The 22,669-nt window shown below is 41.2% G+C and overlaps 3 protein-coding genes across 5 annotated transcripts; 1 reads left to right on the top strand and 2 right to left on the bottom strand.

Annotated features, from left to right (window-relative positions):
- The first annotated feature begins 175 nt into the window (after window positions 1-175).
- Window positions 176-4,695, top strand: LOC146563527 (2-iminobutanoate/2-iminopropanoate deaminase-like). The gene is made up of 6 exons (XM_085290681.1): window positions 176-333; window positions 1,546-1,651; window positions 2,079-2,133; window positions 2,243-2,311; window positions 4,100-4,155; window positions 4,257-4,695. Exons 1-6 carry the CDS (start codon window positions 269-271, stop codon window positions 4,314-4,316), a joined length of 411 nt encoding a protein of 136 aa, XP_085146807.1. The 5' UTR covers window positions 176-268; the 3' UTR covers window positions 4,317-4,695.
- Window positions 4,696-5,408: 713 nt separating this feature from the next.
- LOC146563528 (uncharacterized) lies at window positions 5,409-12,712 on the bottom strand. 2 transcript variants are annotated; one of them, XM_085290678.1, is made up of 4 exons: window positions 12,346-12,712; window positions 8,653-9,801; window positions 6,869-6,934; window positions 5,409-6,628 (listed from the first exon to the last, which is right to left on the bottom strand). In XM_085290678.1, exons 1-3 carry the CDS (start codon window positions 12,431-12,433, stop codon window positions 6,873-6,875), a joined length of 1,299 nt encoding a protein of 432 aa, XP_085146804.1. In that variant the 5' UTR covers window positions 12,434-12,712; the 3' UTR covers window positions 5,409-6,628; window positions 6,869-6,872. The 2 variants fall into 2 exon arrangements, with proteins under 2 accessions (XP_085146804.1, XP_085146803.1); XM_085290677.1 differs by having other exon boundaries at window positions 8,650-9,801.
- A 235-nt stretch (window positions 12,713-12,947) lies between these two features.
- LOC146563529 (matrilin-2-like) lies at window positions 12,948-22,250 on the bottom strand. Of its 2 annotated transcripts, none has more exons than XM_085290248.1 (14): window positions 22,107-22,250; window positions 20,053-20,191; window positions 19,386-19,958; window positions 19,164-19,286; window positions 18,630-18,752; window positions 17,866-17,988; window positions 17,101-17,223; window positions 16,499-16,621; window positions 15,967-16,089; window positions 15,295-15,417; window positions 14,793-15,203; window positions 14,547-14,699; window positions 14,048-14,140; window positions 12,948-13,324 (listed from the first exon to the last, which is right to left on the bottom strand). In XM_085290248.1, the coding sequence occupies exons 1-14, from the start codon at window positions 22,107-22,109 to the stop codon at window positions 13,269-13,271; spliced, it is 2,289 nt and encodes a 762-aa protein (XP_085146374.1). In that variant the 5' UTR covers window positions 22,110-22,250; the 3' UTR covers window positions 12,948-13,268. The 2 variants fall into 2 exon arrangements, with proteins under 2 accessions (XP_085146374.1, XP_085146375.1); XM_085290249.1 differs by lacking the exon at window positions 22,107-22,250 and adding an exon at window positions 21,565-21,617.
- Window positions 22,251-22,669: the final 419 nt, after the last annotated feature.

The raw sequence follows: 22,669 nt of genomic DNA on the forward strand, positions 1-22,669 counted from the left end.
CGTCAACAAAAAAATCCAATAAAAACCAAGGTACGTTTTCGTAAGATTATGTGATATGTTGTCACTATTGTCTCTTACTTGAGTTTTAAAATGTCTGAAGTGACCAGTTTTGGAACTAAAATCTGTAAAGGCAAATGTGTTTGCGCATGTGATATGTCTTTTACGGTAAAGTAGCTCTGACGTCCTTCTGACATCAGCGCTTTTTCTGCTTGCAGCCTTCTGTTGTACAACTTACTTCTTTCACTTGGGCCGATAGATTTCCAGTGAAATGGCTGCACTAATCAGGAGGATTATCAGCACAGCTAAAGCTCCTGCTGCTATCGGTCCGTACAGGTGAGAAGAGCTTTGAATCATTGCCCTAAGGTTAAAGTTGCAGCTGGCACACACCTGCCGCAGCACCAACCTACATTACATTTGGACTGTTAATAGCACTGACTGCCAATTCATTGATGACACACCACGACTTTTTTTGCTTAATCTGGTAATACAGCTATACTGAGTTCACTGTTTCGTCCATAAGATTGCTGCTGGGAGAGGTGGGTTAGCATATGCTCTCAGAGCTTTTGGGAGCAAAGTTCAGATTTTTGGATGCTGCACTTTAAACTCTACACACCACTAAAATGTTAAACAGCAAACTGTGCCCGAGGTTTTTCAATACTTTAGTCTGCCATTAATTAAATTCAGTTTAATTTTATTTATATGACGTCAAATCACGACACCAGTCGAGTTTTTTTTATATTGTTATAAATGGTAAAGAGCCTAAAATAATACAGAGAAGACCCCAAACAATCAAACGACCCTCCTGATCCAGCTCTAACTTAAGTTTAAGCCTAATCCTAAAAGCAGAGAGGGTTTCTGTCGCTCACATCTGCACAGAGAGCTGGTTCCACAGAAGAAGGGCCTGGAAGCTGAAACCTGTGCTTTGAAACATTGTAGGAAACACAGTTATGCCAGTTGTCTGAGAGCAAAGTGCTCTATTGGGGTGATATGATACTTTGATACAATGATCAACTGAAGGCTTTTTAGGTAGTTTTTAGGACATCCATATAATAATGAGTTACAATAGTCCCACCTAGAAGAAATAAATGCATGAATTATTTTCAGCATCACTCTGAGACATGATGCTTCTAATTTTACAGTTACTGTACAAATGCAGGTAAGCAGTCCCAAACATATGTTTAATAGGGGCACAGAAAAATGACTTCAAGACTCCTCACAGGTATAGAGAGTGTTCTCTTTATCGAGAAAAGAAGCTGTGTATATATTATTAAAACAGGGAAGATGCATAAATGCAATTTTATGAATCTATTATTCAAAAGGAAATAAACGTCAAAAAACAACCCTCAGTTAAAACCCTACACATGGAGAGATAAGTGACGTAATAGTCAAGCAAACATACAACTTTTTTAACCTCACTTCCTTCATTATTAGTAAATCTTTACTTAGCAAAGATCAGCAGAAAGGACAATAAGATTTAACACTGTGAATGAAATAAACCCAGAGTAGCTAAGTCTTTGTCTTTGCATGTTTGTGTGTGTTTTCCAGCCAAGCAGTGGTGGTGGATCGAACCATGTATATTTCAGGACAGCTGGGAATGGACCCTGCCAGTGGACAGCTGGTGGAAGGTGGTGTTCAGGCTCAAACCAGACAGGTGACACTGGAATCCCCATCATCACTGATTCATTCTTTCATTCATTCATGAACATGGAGTACAGCGACACTTGAAAGCGATCCAGATATCAGTAGATGTTCCTAATTCCTAACTGCTGAGATAATTGCAATGGAGTTGAGCTCACAACCAAGCCATTGGGAGGCTGCTACAGTGTGAATAAATGCAGTCCATTATTTAAAAGAAAATCTAGTGACAATGCTTTTAAAAATAGTGCCTTTTGAAAAAACCCACCAGTTTTCCTGCGGGAGACCAATTCCAGGTTAATTCCTTAATTCTCTGTAATGCTGCAGAATAAATTTAAGACTGGTCTAACGCATCCTTCCTGCAGGCTGAATGAGGATCTGAAAGTCATCCCAAAGTGAGAATTACTTTTGCACAATCGTGTACATGACTTCTGTTTCTTCAGGCTCTGGTGAATATGGCTGAAATACTCAAGGCTGCTGGGTGTGGTTACACCAACGGTGAGAGAGCCTTGCCTTTCTTTGCATGTGCACAGGACAATTCTTTCAACTTTTCAACCACAGACCCGATCATGCACTATTTTCTTTCTTTTCTTGTTACTTCCTGAAGTTGTCAAAACCACAGTGCTCTTAGCCGATATGAACGACTTCACCAGTGTCAATGACGTGTACAAGCAATGTGAGTATCAATGATTCAGTCATTAACGTGTATCAGTATGTGTTTGGAGTTATCTGCTGCTGTTGGCTTTCATTTTGCAATACAACGTTAGCCACCAGGTGTCAGCACAGTCCAGACGACGTACAGCGCTGCTGCATAACAAGCAGATTTTATAGACTCTTTAATTTTCCAGTAATGTATTCACCCAGAAGGCCTTTACAATAACTCAACTAGGGCTTCAATTTGCCTCTTTATATTCTAAATATGCTGTGGAAACTCCAGAGCAAGTTGAATTATGAAATAAATATTCAGAAACACAGGGGCAGAAACACTCGCAGGGAACGCTGACATTTGCTGAGTCACTTAGCAGAGTGAAACCTGAGCTTCCCCCACCAACGGGTCTTAATCTTAATCTAAATGTCAGACGACAGACTGCCACATCTGACATTCCATAGATTAAATTTAAAAAAAAGTTTAAGTCTATTCACAAAGCCCCCATATCCATTTCATTGTTTAAGTAGTATGGTAGAAAAGATAGCTGGGCATTTTTCTAATGCCAGTTAATTCAGGTATTGCTCCTACAATCAACTGATCCAAGCACCCAGGTTGATGCACTCTGTGTTGAGTCCATTATCCGTGATTACATCAGTACAGTCAAATCAGATTATTCTTTCAGTCCACCTCTGTCTTTAAAGGCCCTGCACCAAGTCACAGGTGTTTTCACTTTATTCTGGTTGATTAGGCTTTTGCTATGGTTGAAGTTGGGTGCAGCTATGCTGCTGTTACATGAACCGACAAGAACAACAATGGCATAAATTCTGCTGCCTGAGCAGAGGCCTGTACTACAAAACAGGAACTCATCTTATCCAGGTAGCTTTGGGGTTAACCCCAGGTTTTCTGTACCACAAATGTGGTCACTTCTTACCAGGGTACATCGCCATGGTAACTTGTGCTTCCATATTAGAGGTCAACAGGTATGAAATCACCACCTACTGACCAGTCAAGTCTCCAGAAAATAGCGTCACCATTACTTGAAGATCCCTCAGACCTCTGAGAATAGGAGTGTCTAAAGTTTTTTAATAGCATCAGTAATAAATACCTCGATCGGGAAACCCTTGGTTAACTCAGTGAGTGGATAACCAGCTTTGTGATCACGAGTGTTAGGTTCAGTGAATCCAGATAACAGAGAGATAACCAGAGATAACTTTGTAGTGCAGTGCCCAGCACAATCAAGGACACTCTGTAGTAACTCATTAATGTGTCTTAATTATTGCTGCGGCTTTTCATTGTAATACATTTCCCATTGTGCATCTAATAATGTGTTGTTTTGGTTTTTGTACTGATGAAACTGTGTGAATATATATGATAATTATACACTGAATTTTAGATATTTGATGTATATTGTGTCTAATATGTGTGAACATAGTTAAATTGTTGTGCAGATTAAAATTGTCACAAAGACAAATGTTCTGTTGATTCAGTGCTATTTGCAGGTTTATGTAAATCCAAAAGTGTAACTAATAAGATGAATAACTGCTTGTTCAAGCTGACTGATGATGACGTAGAGCCCTGATTTGTGTACTCGCACACCTGTGTTTCTCCTACTCTGACAGTCACTATAAAGAGCTTGCTTGGTTTATCAGTTGATATAAAGGCATGTCAGACAAGGACAACACTATAAATGCCAGGTACCAGTAGTTAATTGGCTGCTTTGCAGTCCTGTAAGCTTCTGTAGATTCTGTATCTGTGAGTCATTGAAAGTCTGTATGTGTAAATGTGTTGGTGGCCTAACTCAGCTGCTTTCTTTAGTCTTTAGCACCAACTTCCCAGCCAGGGCTGCCTATCAGGTCGCTGCTCTCCCTCGAGTGAGTACTTGACAAAGACTTTTTATGCAGTTATTCTTTTGTGCTTTGAACCCAACAGAAAACCACAATTCTCACCGTACTGATGCTGTCTCTTTCTCCAGGGTGGACTGGTTGAAATTGAAGCAATTGCTGTTTTGGGCCCTCTGACCGACACTTCCTAACAAGTACATTAAACAAGCAAAAACTAGAAAGAGCTAAAACCACTGAAAAGTGTGAAACTGATGTAATTATAGGTCTAGTATCATCAGCGATTTAGCGCTGTTTTAACATGCCACAGGTCACCTAGCAGACTAACAGCAGTCAGGTGTGGAGCACTTTCTCCTCCCTCACTGACAATGATGAAATGTATTTGAAGACAGCACTGCATTTTAAATCCACTCTGCTCACATTTCACTTACAATAGCTGAGAAGTACCTAAGCTTGTTTGTTGGATTGGATTACACTACCGTCCTGTGTTGTCATCATGACAGTGTATCCTCTCTCTTTGTACCAGGTGATAGATGATCGAGCATAACTGAATAATAAAAGGTTTTAATTTTCCTTAATTGCTTCTTAATGTCAAGAAAACCGCCTGTAGATGATCACTGTAATCTCACATTGTCTCATGTACACTAAAAAGTCCTCAGCAATTCTGCAATAACTATGAACAGAGTTTGTTTAACAGGGTTAACCCATGCCAGAATGGGTTGTTTATTTGCAGGCTTGCAAACCCATAAAGAACTATATGATTTGATTAACTCCTGTTGGATTAATGTGTCTGAATCACTCAGTATACTTTGGGGCTAAATAAAAACCTTCAGCCTGTTGGAACTGCACAACGCAAACTGATTTTTAAAACAGCAGTTCAAGTCTTCATGTGCATACTAAGTATTAAATATTCCAAAATAATCATTTTATTTTCAGAGAGACTTAGCTTCTCATTCTGGTACTCCGTGTTCACATGCTTCATTACATGCATGGTGCAGTGTGTCAGCAGGTGAGTCAAATATCGGTATGGGGGGGAAAGAAGAGCAGCGAGCAGCTCGTATGCAAAGCCTGAATTCATTTAAAGGATGTAGTCGGACCAGGGCGCATTTTATCCCCAGCGCCACACTCTAATACAGCAACAGAGTATTGTGACTGTTCAGATGTCTTATGCTTGAGTGGTTTTAAGTACGTATGCTTCTCTAAACACACTACAGTATGCACTGAGGTCTTGGAGAGACTGTGGTCACCATATACTAAAAGCCAATATAATCTCCAGTCACAATTCAGTTACAGAGACAGAGTATTAGTGAGTAAAACTTTATTCTGTACACTAACAGGTTAGCAGAATCATAGACACGGTCAGAGAAAATGAATATATTACAGGGAGTGAGAAGTAAAATGAAAAAGATCAAAACAAAATTTGTTCCCAAAGCATCATCACATCTTATGAGGTTGCAGTAATTTTCTAATGCCCTTACACTTTTAAACTCAGCATGTAGAACTAATTAGTTACATATTCTGCCCACTAGGCAATGCAGTGTAATGCCCTCAATCTAAAACTGACAAGCGTATGACATCAGTGTTACCCCGAAGTTCCTTTTGTTGGAAGGTTCATTACTTTAAGAAAGAGAAGTTCACAAACACCCACCAGCTACGGAGCAACCACAGAAGGGTTTCATAGAACAGCAACATGGCCTCGTCTGTATCCTTAACCCGCCAACGACTGATTATAAAAGTATATATAAGTGCTAACCCTCTGCATACGTGATCTTTGCCCACTTTTCATTTAAGCAAATCAAAACACTTTAATGTGAACCAATTAAATGTTGAAATATTGAAACCATGTGTGCCGAGTTACTCAACACTTATTACTGTCATTCCTATTGAATAAATGAGCCCCTTTGGAAAGGCTGCAATTAATGTGCAAACAGTTAACAAAAATATATGGTTTAATGTCAGAATTATAAACTAGAAATTCAACCAATTACAAATCAGTTTAATACAGCCTAAGTACAGTGTACACCTAGCCAGTGTGTGTCATTCCAGGTTTGTATTCTTGTCAGTTTTGAGTTCTTTAAGTTTTTTTATTCACAGCTGTATTCCTCAGAAGCAGCTTCTTTAAATAACCGAGTATCCTTCCCTGTATTTCAGCACACCGCCATTCGAAACTCAAAAGAGTTGCTAGCAAGAGTTGACAGATTTTACAGAGGATTGCACCCTCTTGTCACAGGCCACATGTGTAGTACGTGGATCCAGAGACTTGATTTCCCATTAAAAAACACATACTCCTCCCGTTCCTCTCCTGAAAAGGTTTATATACAAATATGGGAAAGATTCTTAGGAAAGCTTTTAAGGCACAGTGAATATTAGGAAATGTGGTGTTTGGTGAGTGCTGATGAGACAAAACTGAAAATCAGTTGTTTTATTCTTCTGTTTACTTCATCTTGTCCTCCTTCCAGTAGGTTTACAGTGGTAGCTTTGGGCGTTTTGTTGCATTCTTTCCTCTCTAAAAGGAAAAGAAAAAAACATGTCAGCACTTCAGCATCTGACTCACACTTTCACTCTTCAAGTTTATCTTTGTAACTGAGTATAAACAGAATTCAACTTAATTCTGTTTTTTCTACCAAAATGCATCCAGTCCACCTGTAGGAGACTATTTTTTACAAGTATGCACTGACTGCAGAGAAAAGTCTAATCCTTCAGAGTTTGCACTGGATTATAGTTTGGTTTGTGGCTGTGCTCTTACCAACTCAGTCCTCCTTTTTGGCTTTCTCACCCTCTGTATCCTGAGACACCTCGCTTGCAGACTCCACTGCATATATATGTAGACACAAACATTAGCATGGCATTTTCATTAACTATGATAATGTCAAAACTGACTGGCTCTGAGGATTTATAACTGCCAAATTTATAACCAATACAAAACAGCATGAGTCCCTCTGAACTCGTTTACAAGTTACTACAATGTACACACACATTTGCTTCTATATCCTTGTGGAGGGTATTCAGTGAAATAATGCATACCTTAGTGTCTTACCCTAAAACTAATTCTTAACCATTAAATAAACAGCTTTTTTGTGCTTTTATTGTCCTTACAGCCCCTCTCATTCTTACATGTGCAGTTAGATTGAAGTCCCAACCAGGATATATAAACGTGAAACACAGAAACTAGTACATAGCCTCGAGCAAAAAATTCTCATAAAAATTATGCAGTACAGCACGTCTTCCATACCAGAAGTCCATTCGTCTCATGCTGCGTGGAGGCTTGTTTCTATCCTGAAAGTACAACATGTTCTCTGAACATAAAGAGTCGGGTGACGGTCAAAAAAGAGATCGTGTGTGCAAGGCCTTGCAAAGCACTGGTGACAACTGGAGGTGCACATTATGATTTAATATGCAAGGTTACCCAGTAAAGTGTAGAGAAAGTGTAGAGATGTAAAGGCTTACTTTCTGAAGTTTTAACTCAGTCACTGCACATTGTAATGAAATGTATAGGTATAAAATCCTGCTTGTTAGAGTGGAGCAAATCACCGTGCATTCAAAATCAAGTTGACTCAATTTTTCTTTCAAAATGAGCCCTTAAAATGATTTTTCTTCACAAATTTGCAGGATGAACTTCAGTGTGTTTTAATAGTCGTATAATTGAAAGCAGCAGGGCATGATCGGTCTGTAGACAGTGCATAACAGAGCACAATGAGTGAGAGTTGCCTGACTGGAGCTGTTGTGCAATAATTGACACTCTCAAGACGAGCCTTCATTTCTCTTTCTGAGTGTGTGTGCTTTCTGTTTCTCACACTGCACTATCTGTTCGGCCTCACAGCCCAACAATAGCCCGCTGATCCTGTCAGCTCCAAGCAGTCACATTAGTACACAGAGGAGTGTGTGGACGGTTGATTAGAATATGGAGAGTTTGGGGTTATTAACCACATGTGTGTTTAATTACCAGAAGTCTCTTGCTTTGGCCGAATGTGTTGCAACAAGATAGATCTGGTGTTTGACCACCTGACAGACCGTTAATTGTTTACTTGGATGCAAACATACTCTTGTCCATTTGTTACTCATTACCAGGTTTGTTTCTGCTCAGCTTTTTCATCCCCCTCTGAGCTTGTTCCTACATGCTCAGCATCTATCACATGTTTGCATAGAGTTCTGCAGCTATTTCAACCGGCAATAATGCTGCTGCGCCTGACCTCCACCCAAAAACTGTCTCCAACATCAGGATGATGGGTTGACGTGAAATTTAGCGTGACAGGTTAATCAGTGAAACAACTCTGTGTTTAGTCAAGTAAATAAATCAACAAGAAAACCTGTCATTATAAACTCCCTCAAGAGGCTCAGTGGCAGCTATCATCCTCTAAAACCCAGTTGTAATCCTTCAGCTCTTATTAGTTTTACTCTGCAGGGCATGTGGCCGTGGCAAATTGCAGAGTATGAACTGTGCCAAAACTGTGCCAAAAATCTGTTTTGACAAGTAAGAAAGAAAAGGTAAGTAAGAAAAGGTAATCTGGAGCCATTAATGGTCCATACCACCTGGTGAATCTTCAGGAGCTGGATCGGTAGATGGGGCTGGTGCTGAAGGTGCTTCAGTTTCTGTAGGGGTGGGCTCAACCACAGGAGCCTCCACTGCTGCTACACTGTCTGCAGTGGACTCTTGGGTGACACAGGCTGGTGGAGCTTCTGAGGTTACCCCAGAAGGGGTTTCTGAAGCAGCTGGAGCAGGAGCTGGAACCTCTGCATTCTGGACCGGCTCAGTAGCAGCAGGTTCAACTCCTAAAGCTGGAGCAGGGGCATCCTCTGCGGTGCCGGGTGCCTCTGCTGGAGCAGGAGCTGGAGTAGGTTCTGTCGGCTCCTCGGCAGCAGGCTGTGGCTCAGCTTTGGTCTCATCTCTGACAGAAGGTAACGCTGGCATCTCTGGGATAGTTGCAGCAGCAATCTCTGTGTCTATTACCGGCTCTGCAGCTTCAATAGGCACCGAGGGTTCAGCAGGTGGTGCAGCTTCAGTTGGTTCTGAAATTTCAGCTGGTGCTGAAGACTCAGCTGGTGTTTTTGTTAAAGCTTCGCTTGGTGCAGGTAAAGCAGCCTCTGGTTCAGAATTGTCTGCTGAGGCCTGCACAGGTGCAGCCACTTCAGCAGGCGCCCCCACAGCCTCGGCTGAAGCCTCTTCTGTAATAACTGGGTTCACAGTTGGCTCAGATATAACCGGTTCAGCGACAGGCACTGCAACCACCTCCTCAGTGATGGCAGAGGCCTCTGCCTGCACCGCTTCAGCTGATGATTCAACAGCAGGGGCCTCTTTTGCAGTCTCAACAGGAGCTTCAACCTCAGGAGGGGCTTCTGCCTCTACAGTTTCTACAGGAGCAGCTTCTTCAGCCAGGGGTAGTGCCTCAACAATTGCTATAGCAGCCTCAGGCTCAGCAGGAGCAGGAGCAGAAGCAGGAGCAGAAGCAGCAGCCTCTGGCGCTGTCTCTTCAGTAGCAGTAGGTTCTTCCTTTACCTCAGAAGCAGCTAGAAGGTCCTCCCCAGAGCCAAGGTCCTCTTGGGCCTCCAGGGCCACTAACACAGCCTCAGCTTCATCATCAGCACCCCTCTGAAGATCATCGGGTAACGCAGTCTGCACAGGAAGCTGCATCTGGTCCTCGATGGTTTGAGGATCTTCTGCAATGATGCCGTTTTTGACTGCTGTCAATGCAGAGATGACAAATGAAGAACTCAGTTAAGACTTATGACTGACACAAGTTCAGCATTGATCAGCAGGCTCAGCTAATGATTATCATGTTAGTGTGTAACACTGAATTCATGACAATACTGAATAACAAAAGAAGGACTGTAGAAGGTTCTTCAGGTAGTTACATGTTTAATGGTTCTTTCCCAGTTGTTTTAGTCCCACACAAAAAATGTTTTGTAAATGTATTGCATCTATATGTGGACCACTAAAACTGTAAAAAACCCTAAACCTATCAATAGAGCAAAACTTTTAAATCAAGTTAACATGAAACGCAGGGGAAAGGAAATTAGCAATAAGGGGCACACAGAATGCGTGCTGAGGAAAACTTCCTTTCATTTCCGTAGTTGAGAGCTCGTGTTTGTCTAGAGCCCTGAGGACACGCACTCTCAGAGGAAGAACAATACACGCGATGATGATTTGCTGAATTTAAAGAGATGTCTCTACCTTTAGTCTCCCTCCCCAGTCTCTGCTCTTCCACACACTTTGGGTGTGAACAGGCTGCAGTATGCAACAATAGTGGGCTTGAATACTTGGACTCAAATATCAGAAATGTCAATGCACATCTCAGTTACGGGACTCGCAGAAGCCTAACAGCTTTTGCCCTGTCTTATTTCACAGCTAAAACACGAAAAGGATATTGTTCACAAGCAGAAGGGTTCAGTTAGCTGAATGGGTGGATAGTTTGGAAGCTGCAGCTTCCTGATTTTATTTGTCTGTCAGAAGCACAAAAAGGGCTGAGAGTGATGGGTGGAAGGGAATGTGACGGCCTGGCAACTTGAATGAAAATGAGCCAGTGGAAGAACACGCAATGCATAGAGGTGTTTATGTGAGCTCAGTGTTGTTATTAACATGGTGACTGAGGGAATAGTGTAAAACTGCATAAGAGTGAAGGTGTTTTCAGATATTTTTATCGGTTTTCCACCAGGTCCTACTGTTTAATCAATGGCACCCACTATCAACAGAGACTAGAAAGCTGTTGTCCGGACAATAACCGAGAACTTGTGTTAAAAAATATGCGAATGTGTGTGTTTGGGTTGAGACAGACACAGCCACTCCAGGCATGGATGACTTGTGTGTCAACATGATTTCACAGCCAAAGATGACAGAGATCCCAGTCAAAACAGTGCCATTAGAGGGAGGAGGGGGGCACACAGACCAGGGGCCCAGACTGGGGATGGGACCATTGGTGGCTTGGATGGTACACAGCTGGTTTGTCAGACAGACCGTATACTGTACGATTTAAAACCTCCACCCATTCAGACACATTTAGAAAAAGCCCGCCCAGGCAAGGAGCACAATAACTGGTTTTCTTGCCGGAATGATGTAAAAGCCTGGAAAAGAGACCCATGCTTTTCCAGGTGACTCAAGCTGGTTGGCAGGAGAGACAATACTGTGACACAAGAGCAGTGCAGTGGCACTGGGGAAATGGAACACCTCACAAAAAGAAACTGTGGCGGGCAGGAATATGTTTAGAACATTTCAGGTTACTTCCTCAAAAGTGAGATTACATCTTTCGACTGCTGTCACACTCTCTAACAAGGCCTGCGTGTGTCCTGCTGCGTGTGTGTATGTGGGGAATGTCAGTGATAACATGCCGTACATGCAGCTGTGCTGGCATGGCCAAGACATGTCTCACAAAGTTGTACGGAGCCGTGAATGAACAATCATGGGCTGTGGCAGGCCATTTGATGGGTTTCTGCACAGGCTTGAATACGGAGCACATATACTGTATGCAAAACCTGTCAAACCAAGGCAATTACACAGAGAGCAGGACTGCATGTTTTGGATGCAAAACTTTTTAAGAGCTCTGCTGTGCAGAATATCAGAACATCAGTGTCCAGGCTTGTAAAAGAGCAACTTTCAGACACTCCTTAATTATAACTGAAGTGTTGCATGTTTTGATAAAGGAAATTTTTAAACATCAAGCAATCATATCTGTTTGATTTTATTTCTTTAAACTACTGTTTGAAATATCAGTTAAAGATCCCATTACAGTACAAAACTGTCTGGATTTGCCTCAGGCTGCAAATAGGCCTCTAAACACTCCCAGCTGGCTTTCACACAGCGATATGCTTTAAGAGCTGCACTCAACCCCCGATGGGTTCAAGCAAATCTAAACGCTGAATTATCTTTAGGGAACGCTTTTTGAGGATTTCTCAAAATTTCTCAGGTCACATTTCAACAATAAAACATAGTGATGTTCACTGTTTTGTCCTGATACATTCAACCATCATTCTGATGAGTTAAAAATGATTCAATGAAAAAAGAAATAATAACAACCACTTATGGGTTTGATAAAGTGGATAAGCGTGAATGTTTCTTCCGTGAGGTACTAAAGTATGCTGCCTAGCAGAGTATAAGTGAGAAAGCACAACATGTACTAGAGCAACCAGCAGCAGCACCCCTGAGCAAGACCTGACTGAGTAAAGTAACAGAGCCTTGGAGCAACCACTGTATACATTTTATGAAATGCATACATACTCATGATCACTACTTACCCACTGTGTCTCCATTGCTCTCCTCAGGCTTTGTGCCTGGTCTTTTTTCTTGATCAACGGTCTGTGCACTGGATGAGGAGCACCCCATGTTTGAGGGGAAAAATGGGTTGAGATGAATCAAAAACTTGGAATAGGAGCAAGCAAACACGAGTCTCAGCGCTTTCTGTTTTCAGAGACTGTTTGGCAGTGAAAACGTGGAACGCTGAACTCTCTCCAGTTCCTAAGAGTAACTGAGCACCATTATATCCCCTTGTCTGTCTGTGTGTTCATGCATGGCCTGCTGCCCTCTTGCCCCAGACAACGATGTGTTATGACCATGCAGCTAGGCAATGCAGGCAGTACTGCTGAATGCTCCCTGACTGCCTCCTGCTCACAGTCACACTATTCATACAGGAGGAGGAGGCAACATGTGCATGAAATGTGTGTGCGTGTGTCCTCCCCTCTATAGGAGTGCCCCCTCTCGATGAGATCCACCACCTTGTGGTCATGTTTATAATAGCAAATTCTTAATAAGTAGATATTTTTTTAGTTTTATTGTTGTAATATTTTTCGTCAGCAAAACCAGCAAAAGTTTAAAAATGCTGAATGAATCCATTGCTTGCTTTTTTACTTTTAGTCAAAAGTTTAAGTGCCGTAGATGACTGCTTAGAATCGTTTATGGTGAAAATATCATTTTTAAAAAGCCAAAATTATGAAGTGTAAAATGTTTATTTGTCAGTCTTCTGTACAAAGAGTTAATTATGCGATATTCCATTACATAACATTAACAATACTTCAGAAGGAATACACTGTAGTTTTAGAAGAGCTTATAAATATCTTCAGTAAGAAGAGCTGCATTTGCATATGTTCCATCATAGCGTGTTGAGCAGGATTAAAGGGATCCTGGAGATGCCGCAGAGTAGAGACTGATGAGTCTCGACCTTTCATTTATGCACAAGTTGATTCTCAAGAGTCTCCAGCCTCTTTGACATGGCTGCAAGTAGGCATGTTAAGGAGTTACTTATACCTCTCTGGCCAGTGAAGTTTTAGACCTGTTACTGGGAAATGATTGGATTTCCTGATGTAGTGTAAGTAAAATGCATTTGCCACCCTTAAAGCTGTTTATACTGTCATGTCATCAGTGTGATTGAGGTAACTGAGAAATCAGCTGACAGATCTGGTATTTATCAGCCTCTGCCTGCTCCTAATCAAAGTTTTAAAACCTTCTATGAAGCAACAATTATGCTGATTACCTGCAACAATAAATTTAGTCTTTTGATCACAAGTTATATATGTATATAAATTTGATCTATGCAGACTTTTCCCAAAAGGCTTTCCCTCTACCAGCTGCCGTAAGATGAAAGGAGGGCTACACCCTGAAAATGTTGTCAGCCTATTAGAGAGCTCCCAAGTTTAATATGAGTAACCAGGGTCCCTTTAAAAATGTGTCATAATTGAAATTTTTGACGCATAATGAGAGTTTTCTGAGATCACAGGACAAAAGAGACATCGTGGGATTAACCAGCGTCTGATCCCCACTTAACCTACATTTTAAAACTTGTCCTTAAGCGAAAGTGAGCATCAATGGAATAATCCAATTTAGCTGCAAACTGTGTTCAAGGTTTTAAAAAAACACATAACAAAACACATGAATGACACATGAAATAGTTTGTCAGTGGCAATCCTGAACATTGGTATCTGTGCAGTGAGCACAAAAGGATATTATTCTGAACCAGGCTCTTCAGCTTCTCTGTGACTTGGTTTTGAAACATTATCATGTTTTCACACTGGCACATGTTTTCATCAGATGGTTTATCTGCAGAAGAAAAGTTGATAGGTTGTGAAAGACTTTCGGTCCCTGGATTCTTTTTCTTATCTCGTCCTTTCTCCCCTAATCCTTTTCTGCTTTCTTGTCTCTGCCTGTGGAGAATGTGAGGGACATGCAGGAAGGACATATGACTGCAGAGCATAAAAGACTGATGAGTTACTTGATATAATACAGTAGACGGTATTGCACAGAGTGGCTGCTCTGCTCACAGGTTACCATGGCAGCAGCAGATAGGTGGCAGTAACGCTACATTTTTTCACCAATCTGCCCTTATTATAGCTCCACTTTACCTGAATAGCCTCAAACATAGCATTAGTTTCATCTATTAAGAAAGATCACACATATTTTTGAGACCCTTGCAGGGATTCCTGTACTTCTGCCTTGTGTGGAGTACCTGCACATATCCTGGACTTGAGTTTCTTTGTAATTTCTGCCATTTTTTCAAAATCCTCAGCGTAATACAAGTGCTTCTCATCTGGCTCCGACGCAATTTCTCTCAGCTCCTGTTCGATGGCTTTGCCAACTCCCAAAGCGTATATCGTGATCCCTGAAAAGTATCAGAAAGCATCATAACAACATGAAACTTGTATTAGGAAGAAGATACTCTGAGGTTGTCGTACATCAGGATGACTAAAAATACCGGAATTCTTTGCTTTAGTGGCCCATTCAGAAACATCATCTTGTGATCGTCCATCAGTGAACACGATGCTGACACGGGGAATGTTGAACCTGCCGCCTTCTTTGGTTGAAAAACTAGACTCAAACATGTGGCGCAGGGCTGAGCCAGTCATGGAGCCCCTTCCCATGTATTGCATCCTGTTCACGGCACTCTTGATGTGTTGTGCTGTGGAGTACTGGCCCAAGGTGAACTCTGTGCGTACCTTTGTGGAGTACTGAAGAAGACCCACATGAGTGCCCATCTTAGAAATGTCCAGCGAGTCCACAATGCTGTTTACAAACTGCTTGACCAACTCAAAGTTGTTGGGGCCCAGACTCTTGGAGCCATCGATCACAAACACAAGATCCATGACTCCCTCGCTGCACTCGGGTTCTGCCGGAAAAAGAAGGATATTTAAAATATATACCTTTATTTATTTCACATTTTATTCTCAAGAAAACAGTCCATATAAGAGTAATCCTACTTTTGCAGCTCTTCCCATCCTCAGCCAGCATGAATCCTTCAAAACATCTACAGATGTAGGAATCATTGGTGCTGACACACTGATGCTCACAGCCATGGTGCACTGTCTGACACAGATCCAGACCTTTCAGTTTAATTACACAGAATCAAAGATTACCATGATGTTGCTGTAGCAATAGTAGTGTAAGTGTATGGCAGAATTAGCATTTATATGATATATTGTGAGGCTACAAATACAATAAATGGTCTAATAACTCTCTGACATTATGAATGCTGTGTGGTGGTAAACAGAATATCCCTTAATCCAGGGGAGGGAAAAGATATATCTTTTGGTGAGCCATGGATTAGCACTGACCTCATAACTGGGTTCAAAAACACACTCAAAGTTATGCAACACATAAATACCCAAATAGGGGACATAAACAATCATAGAAACATTTGAAAACATGCAGATGAAAAACGTCACACTCTGAATTTGGTTTATTTTTGTCTCGTGTTGTGCATCATGTATGTGATGTTCACTTAACACTTACCCCCAACAATGATTCCGAAGTATTTCGGCAATCAGTGTTTTCACATTACAGTTGTGATTCATGGGTCACTAGAAAGTGTTAAACAATTCTCTGGTGGAGAAACTGTTATTATTTATGACACCGAATGAGCTCAAACTCACTCTGACATGTTTTCCCATCAGGTCTGAGTGTGTAGCCTTTCCTGCATTTGCACACACAGCTGTCTTCAGTGCTCATGAACTCCTGCTCACATCCGTGGGTGCCATCGGCGCAGTGATCGATCTCTGCAGGAGAGCAGTGCTTCCATTATTGCCAAGTTCTTTTAATCAAATTCAGATAAAGCTGAATTCAAGACTCAGTTCAATGCAGTGAATCTATAAATCTGTAATTAATCTCTTGCTGTACTCTTACTATAAGTGATGAACGGTGGAGGATAAATGTGTTGCATCATCATGACTACAGCCTCTACTGTTATCAGAATGTGAAAGAAGTTTATTCAAGAGTGGGTAACCCTAATTATTACATTGCTTATTGTGCTTTAACAACATTTTTACAGAGGCATGTGGATGTCAGTTTGCAGCATAACACATGATATAAATCATTCAAGTGTTGCCTCACATTACAGGTATAAGCAAAAGTGTTTTTGTGACAAACCACAGCAATGACGCGGAAACACAGTTTAGCTGCACTTACTTTTGCAGGTTTTCCCATCAGGTTCGAGTGTGTAGCCTTTCCTGCATTTGCACACACAGCTGTCTTCTGTGCTCATAAACTCCTGCTCACATCCGTGGGCGACATCAGCGCAGTGATCGATCTCTGTTAGGAATCGTTTTGACGGATCACAGAGACAAAGGAGAAATTAGGTAACAAGCAAAAACAGAAGGTTTTAACTAAGTGTTGAATTTTTACATGAAAAATTGTGGATCAAACTGGTTAAACTGGTTTCTATTATTTGAAAAATACGCAGAACATTTACATCTTGCAGTTTTTATGTTTGTTTTATTTTATTTTATTAGTGAACACAGAAACAGAGGTAAGTTCACATAACTGAATAATCCTCCCAGACATCAATGTGACACATTTCTATATCAGCCAGTCGAATTCCTTCCATATGCTGAAACATGGTTAGAATTATATGAGACAATAGATGCAAATGTACACATCATTAGACAAGCTATGAATCAATACTTGGGTGTTTTTATGCTCTATACGTATGAAGAATATGTGGAATAACTTTAAAAAAAATATGGATAAAAACAGCACCAATAACATGGAAACAGCTCATTTAAAATTACTTTTGCAGGTTTTCCCATCAGGTCTGAGTGTGTAGCCTTTCCTGCATTTGCACACACAGCTGTCTTCTGTACTCATAAACTCCTGCTCACATCCGTGGGCTCCATCAGCGCAGTGATCGATCTCTAGAGGAAGTCATTTTATCAGTACAAAAAGACAGGTAGTGATTACATTTACTAACTTGCAAATTTTGCATTAAATTGTAAAAATAGTTTCCGTTTTCGAAAAATACTGAGCACATAAGAGCCTGCTATAAAGAAAGAGCTCTTCAGGCTTTCCTGTATATTCTTTTATTTCTCAGCTCTGAACAAACAGAAGCAATCCAAAGACCCAAAAAGCTAGATAATCATCCTAGACCTCATGTGACACTTTTACATCTCAGAATCATCCACCAATGTGTCAATTTCTGTACACTCAAAGTTGGCTGGAATGGTATCAGACAGTTGTTGTAGATGTACAAAGCTTTACATGCGTTGTGCAATGTAAAACAGGCGGCTTTCTATGCTCTCTATATGAAGAAAATGTGGAGCTTTTTTTTTTTTAGTTAAATATGAAAAAGCACTAAATTTACTTTGGCACGTTTTCCCATCAGGTCTGAGTGTGTAGCTTGTGATCGCAGTGATCGATTTCTGCAAGGACGCATTGGGTGAAATTTATGTCGTGGTTGCTGTAGCAGCACCGTTTGAATGTTTCATAAGATGCTGTATATTTGCTGTGTTTTCACTTTATTTTGCCGCATTATGAATGATAAAAAAAAAAGTACTTACTGCTGCAGGTCTTGCCATCGAGATTGAGGACGTAGCCCCTTTTACATGTGCAGATGTAGGACTCTGGAACGGTGACACAGTTGTGCTCACAGCCATGATTTCCCAGGTCACAGTGGTCTATTCCTGGAGAGGATGAATCTCTTATTAGATATTCCACTTTTTCACTGGTTATTTTGTTGTTGTTTTTTATGACAAGACTTTTCAGATTAATAAAAACATGCCCAATACAGAAGAATAAGACTGCTAAATCTAATTATTTCGTTTAAAAAAAAAAAAATCCACTCTAAAGGTGCAGAGTGTGAACCCACTGTGATGATTGAACTCATTCTTGTTTGGATTGGGATATACTATGACACTCCAGATACACCTCTACATTTCAGCAGCTGCACTGCACTGATGATTGCAAAAGCACACTTCCTTCAGGAAATCGCCCCCACTTTGCTTTTTGTTAACATCCACCGAAGGAGCAAAGGGAAAATTTTCCATCAGTGGGTTAACAGACATCACTGGTAGGAAAAAAACTTCTCACGGTGACTGTGCCTTTGGGCAGTGTTGGCTTCATGACGCTGAGTTCCTTTATCCAAGACCAGATAAATTATTGTACTTTATTCCTACTTGCTATATATGATGATTTAAAGCCAACACTTTACTCCACAAACACAACATTGTGGCAGGAAGCAAGTTGTGTTTCCATTATGACTCTAACAATAAGTCATGAAATTTGAATAAAACAGTTTCTTATGAGTAAAAAAATGTAATATTACTGTTGCACGTCTTCAGGTCTATGGTGAGTTGATATCCTGGACGGCACAGACACTCATAACCACGAGGCAGGTTTGCACAGATGTGTTCACAGCCGTGATCCACCACAACACACGTGTCCTCAGCTGCAACAGTGTGGAGAACAATCACCTACAGTTCAGTGTGCAGAAGGAAACCTGCAGTAACCAGTCAGTCAGGGACAGCAGAAACTAAATATAAGCCAACGAGTGAGACTTTTTAAACTGACACTCCCATTTTACTTTGCTTTGATCTGAGTGAAACTCATGAGTCACAAGTTGTGTCAGTCTGGTGTAAAAAGGCAACATGAGGGTTTCAGTGATTGTTTTTGCAGCCAAACCGTGAGAGTAAACCAAAAATGAAAATAAGGTGGCCAGATGGGCAAAATCTGTTATGCAAAAGGTCACGTGATCCATTTTTGGTCCTTAAGCCATCAGACCATCATCAGGTCCTTTGTACAAGTTTTGGGCAGCGTTAAAAGACTGTAGCTATGTAAATAACAGAAGGGAGGGGGTTACCTGTGCACGTCTTGCCATCAGGGTTTAGGATGTATCCTTCCCTGCACTTGCACCTGTATGAGGCAGGGCTACTCACACAGATATGCTGACACTGATGGTCCACCACCTCACACATGTCTGAACCTAATACACGCAAAAACATTCACAAACACTCAAGCATGATTAGACACATATGCATTTTAGAAATAAAGAGAGACATTTAAAATAGACGGGATTATTCACCTCCACACAGTTTGGACTGGAACACAGAGATCAGGGTTTCTATCTGGCTAAAGTTGGCCACCAGATGCACATGCTCCGAGTGCGGCTCACTCCCTATGGCCCTCAGTGTGTTCATATCCACCCTGCCTACTCCAATAGCAAAAATCTGGATGCCAGCCTGTCTTGCCTGAGCTGCAATCTCCTCTACTGTGTCCTGAGGTCTTCCATCAGTCACAATCATAGCAATTCGTGGGATGTGTAGGTTCATTGGTCGGGCTCCATGTTCCTCGGTGAAGGCTGTCTCCATGGTGTACTGGATGGCCAGACCCGTCATGGTCCCTGTGGCGAGGTGCTCCATATTCCTCACTGCCTGCTCTACCTCGCTCTTGGTGGTGTAGGTGCTGAGGGAGAACTCAGGCTGGACCACGCTACCATACTGCAGCAGACCGACCCGTGTTGCATTATGGCCAATCTTGAGGAACTGAAGCAGGTTGATGATGAAGGTCTTCACTTTCTCATAGTCATTGGGACGGATGCTTCTGGAGCTGTCAATCACAAAGATGAAATCCAGCGGGATGGCTTTACATGGATTCTCTAAAATCAAAGACAATGAGGAAGTTTGGGATGAGTTTGGGATGAAATGGCAAAACTGATACAGAAATGCTGTGGTAACCGACTAATCACCTACCAACTGCTTTGATTGGGAAAGTTGTGTTGCTTCTTGCTGTGATGGGTCTGGGGCGGCGTCTGTACGTCTGCGCTGCGTTACAGCACAACAGGCAGAAAAGGCCAAGAGCCAGACACCTCATTGTGATGAAAGACGACAACTGCAGCAGAGTGACGTAAGCACAAAAACAAGAGCTGATCCAGAAGAAACACTTCCACAGCGCAAGTAGGGTACAAACCTGATCACCAGGGAGCAAAGATGGAGAAGAGAGAGAGAGAAGCTGCCAAATAGAGGAACCTACTATTTATTTTATATATGTTTGTCTACATGTAGAAACATGGCAAGAAATCTGCATTATAAATGGACTGGTTCTTATAAAGTGCTTTTCTACTCTACTCGAGCACTTAAAGCACTTTATATTACACACGTCATCCACGCATACATTCATACAAGCACTTTTTCTGTGTCTAAGTCCTCTCTATCTGACATTCTCATTAACACTGAATGAGATGCAGGGATCCATATCTTTCCCGAGGATACTTTGGCATGCAGTCTGGGGCAGCAGGGATCAAACCACCAACCTTCCAGTTAGTAGATGACTCGCTCTGCCACCTGAGCTACAGCCACAGCGTTGTGTTATAATAAACACAAAATCTGACACATGACTCGCACACATGACGGTTGGTTGTGATTAGGTGAAGCACCTAGTATCTGGGAATGATTTGTACTGGGACCAGCTGCACACGAAAGGTAAGGCTGATTGCAACTGATACATTGCACGTTGAGTAATTTCAGTTTAATGCAGTTTAAATCAAATAAGTTTTGGCATAAACTTACGATATGGCAGAATGAAAATGTACTTGTTACATTTTGTGACATTTGCAATACATTTGTGGAAAGAGTGTCAACAAGAGAATAAAAAACAATTCCACCAATATTCTGTATAGTGTTTTGCACTTTATATTCTTCATATGCTTGTTATCTAATTTCCTTGAAATATGGAGATTGTTCTCAGATATTCAGCACTTTAAAATAGCATCATCTGTTCTATAAACTCTGTTTAAAGATGTGGGCTGTACAGTACACCAGTGTTGTGCTTCCTAAAGCATTCAAAGAAAGTCAGTGAGCTTCTGTGAATGAGAATGCTTTGCTGCATAGGAGGTTTACAGTGATTTAAGAGAGGCTGAAAAACACCAGACTGCTTCCCTATCCCCTCCCCAAGAGACCCACTTGTTACCCGTCATATTCAGACTCCAGCCTTTACTACTGTCTTAGAAATATCTGTGATCAGTGCAGAAATTACAAATATATTCAAATTTGAAAAAGGAGAAAAGAACAATACAGGAACAATCTTACGTGAAGGCAACATAAAACTTTTGTTTTGGATTCCCAAATGAGAACTTCAGCAGCTTCCGTGTGTTCAGTTAATAAAAAATCAACACTTCTACACAGAGCCAGGTTTATATGGTTGACCTGAGACCTGCAGAGGTCACACATGCAAACCCTCATGGAACACTTGCCCTCTGAACTCACATGTGTTTTACGTCTCTCTGCCGCCACCCTGATAGTGTTTTCATCTTCAGATGGCAATCCCAGCAGCAAAGGTAAAATCTTGTTATGTGCTGTAGAATTTCATGACACTCCACAGCGTCCTAAAATGTTTTTTTTAACTGGCATTTCCTCTAAACACATGAATCAAAGAAATGAAGAAAGTTTAGTAATTACAGCATTTTGGTTATTCCACAAAAGAGCAGCTCCTTTCATATTTCCCCCCGTGAGTGGAAGCCAAAGTTGTGTGTTTACTATGAAACACAAAAACATCATGTACTGAGCAGCATTTATGACACTGTGTCTGTTTTGCACATCCAAGTTCTCTGATGAGTTTTCATGATGCAGGTGAAAGGAGCACAGGATGTGTCCTAACGCAGATAAGAAGTCAACACCACACAGGTGACTGGTGGTGATTACTCTTTCTACCCTGCTATTAAAACGCTAAAGAAAAAGGATCGGTTCTTTTAGAAAAGGGAAAACCCACAGTATAGCATTTTCAAGATAACAATTTGAAATCTACTCACCATTATATAAAAAATTATTTTGGAATTTTTAATTCAGCGAATTAAAATCTCTGAAAATCCAAAAACTGAGCCAACAGTTGAGCTCCAGCAGGAAAAGTCTGTCAATGCCTTAGCTCCGCGTTGCAAATGTACATATATCCCAGTCCTGTCTCTATCTCTGGAGGCTATTGCATTGCCTAGTCCCTTACTCCATCCACTATTTCTCTGTATACTCCCACTCTGACTCTGACTTTGGAGACGCCTCTTGTTCTGATCAGTCTGCTGGTAAAACAATAACTATGAGTGTTTTATTCCCATTCAGATCATCTTACTCATATTTATTCCAGATAAGTGGAACTAAACTCCCAATTTTACATATTGAAAACACTTTAAACATTTATTATTTGGAGGAAAGTAGAGACAACGTAAATGTTTCATGTTGTTCTTACATTAAAGTTTTAGAGACGTGTACTTGGTCAGCCTGGCTCCTGTTTTCAAACTAAGGAACATGAGTAGCTCATCAAATGATAGATAATAATGTAATGGAGTCAGACTGTCAGAGGCCTGATAGATTTAAAGTCTAG

Source organism: Mchenga conophoros, linkage group LG11, assembly GCF_057382185.1.
Source record: "Mchenga conophoros isolate Kocher_MC1m ecotype Shallow Benthic linkage group LG11, M_conophoros_male_GT1.1, whole genome shotgun sequence".
NCBI classification, from domain to species: Eukaryota; Metazoa; Chordata; class Actinopteri; order Cichliformes; family Cichlidae; genus Mchenga; species Mchenga conophoros.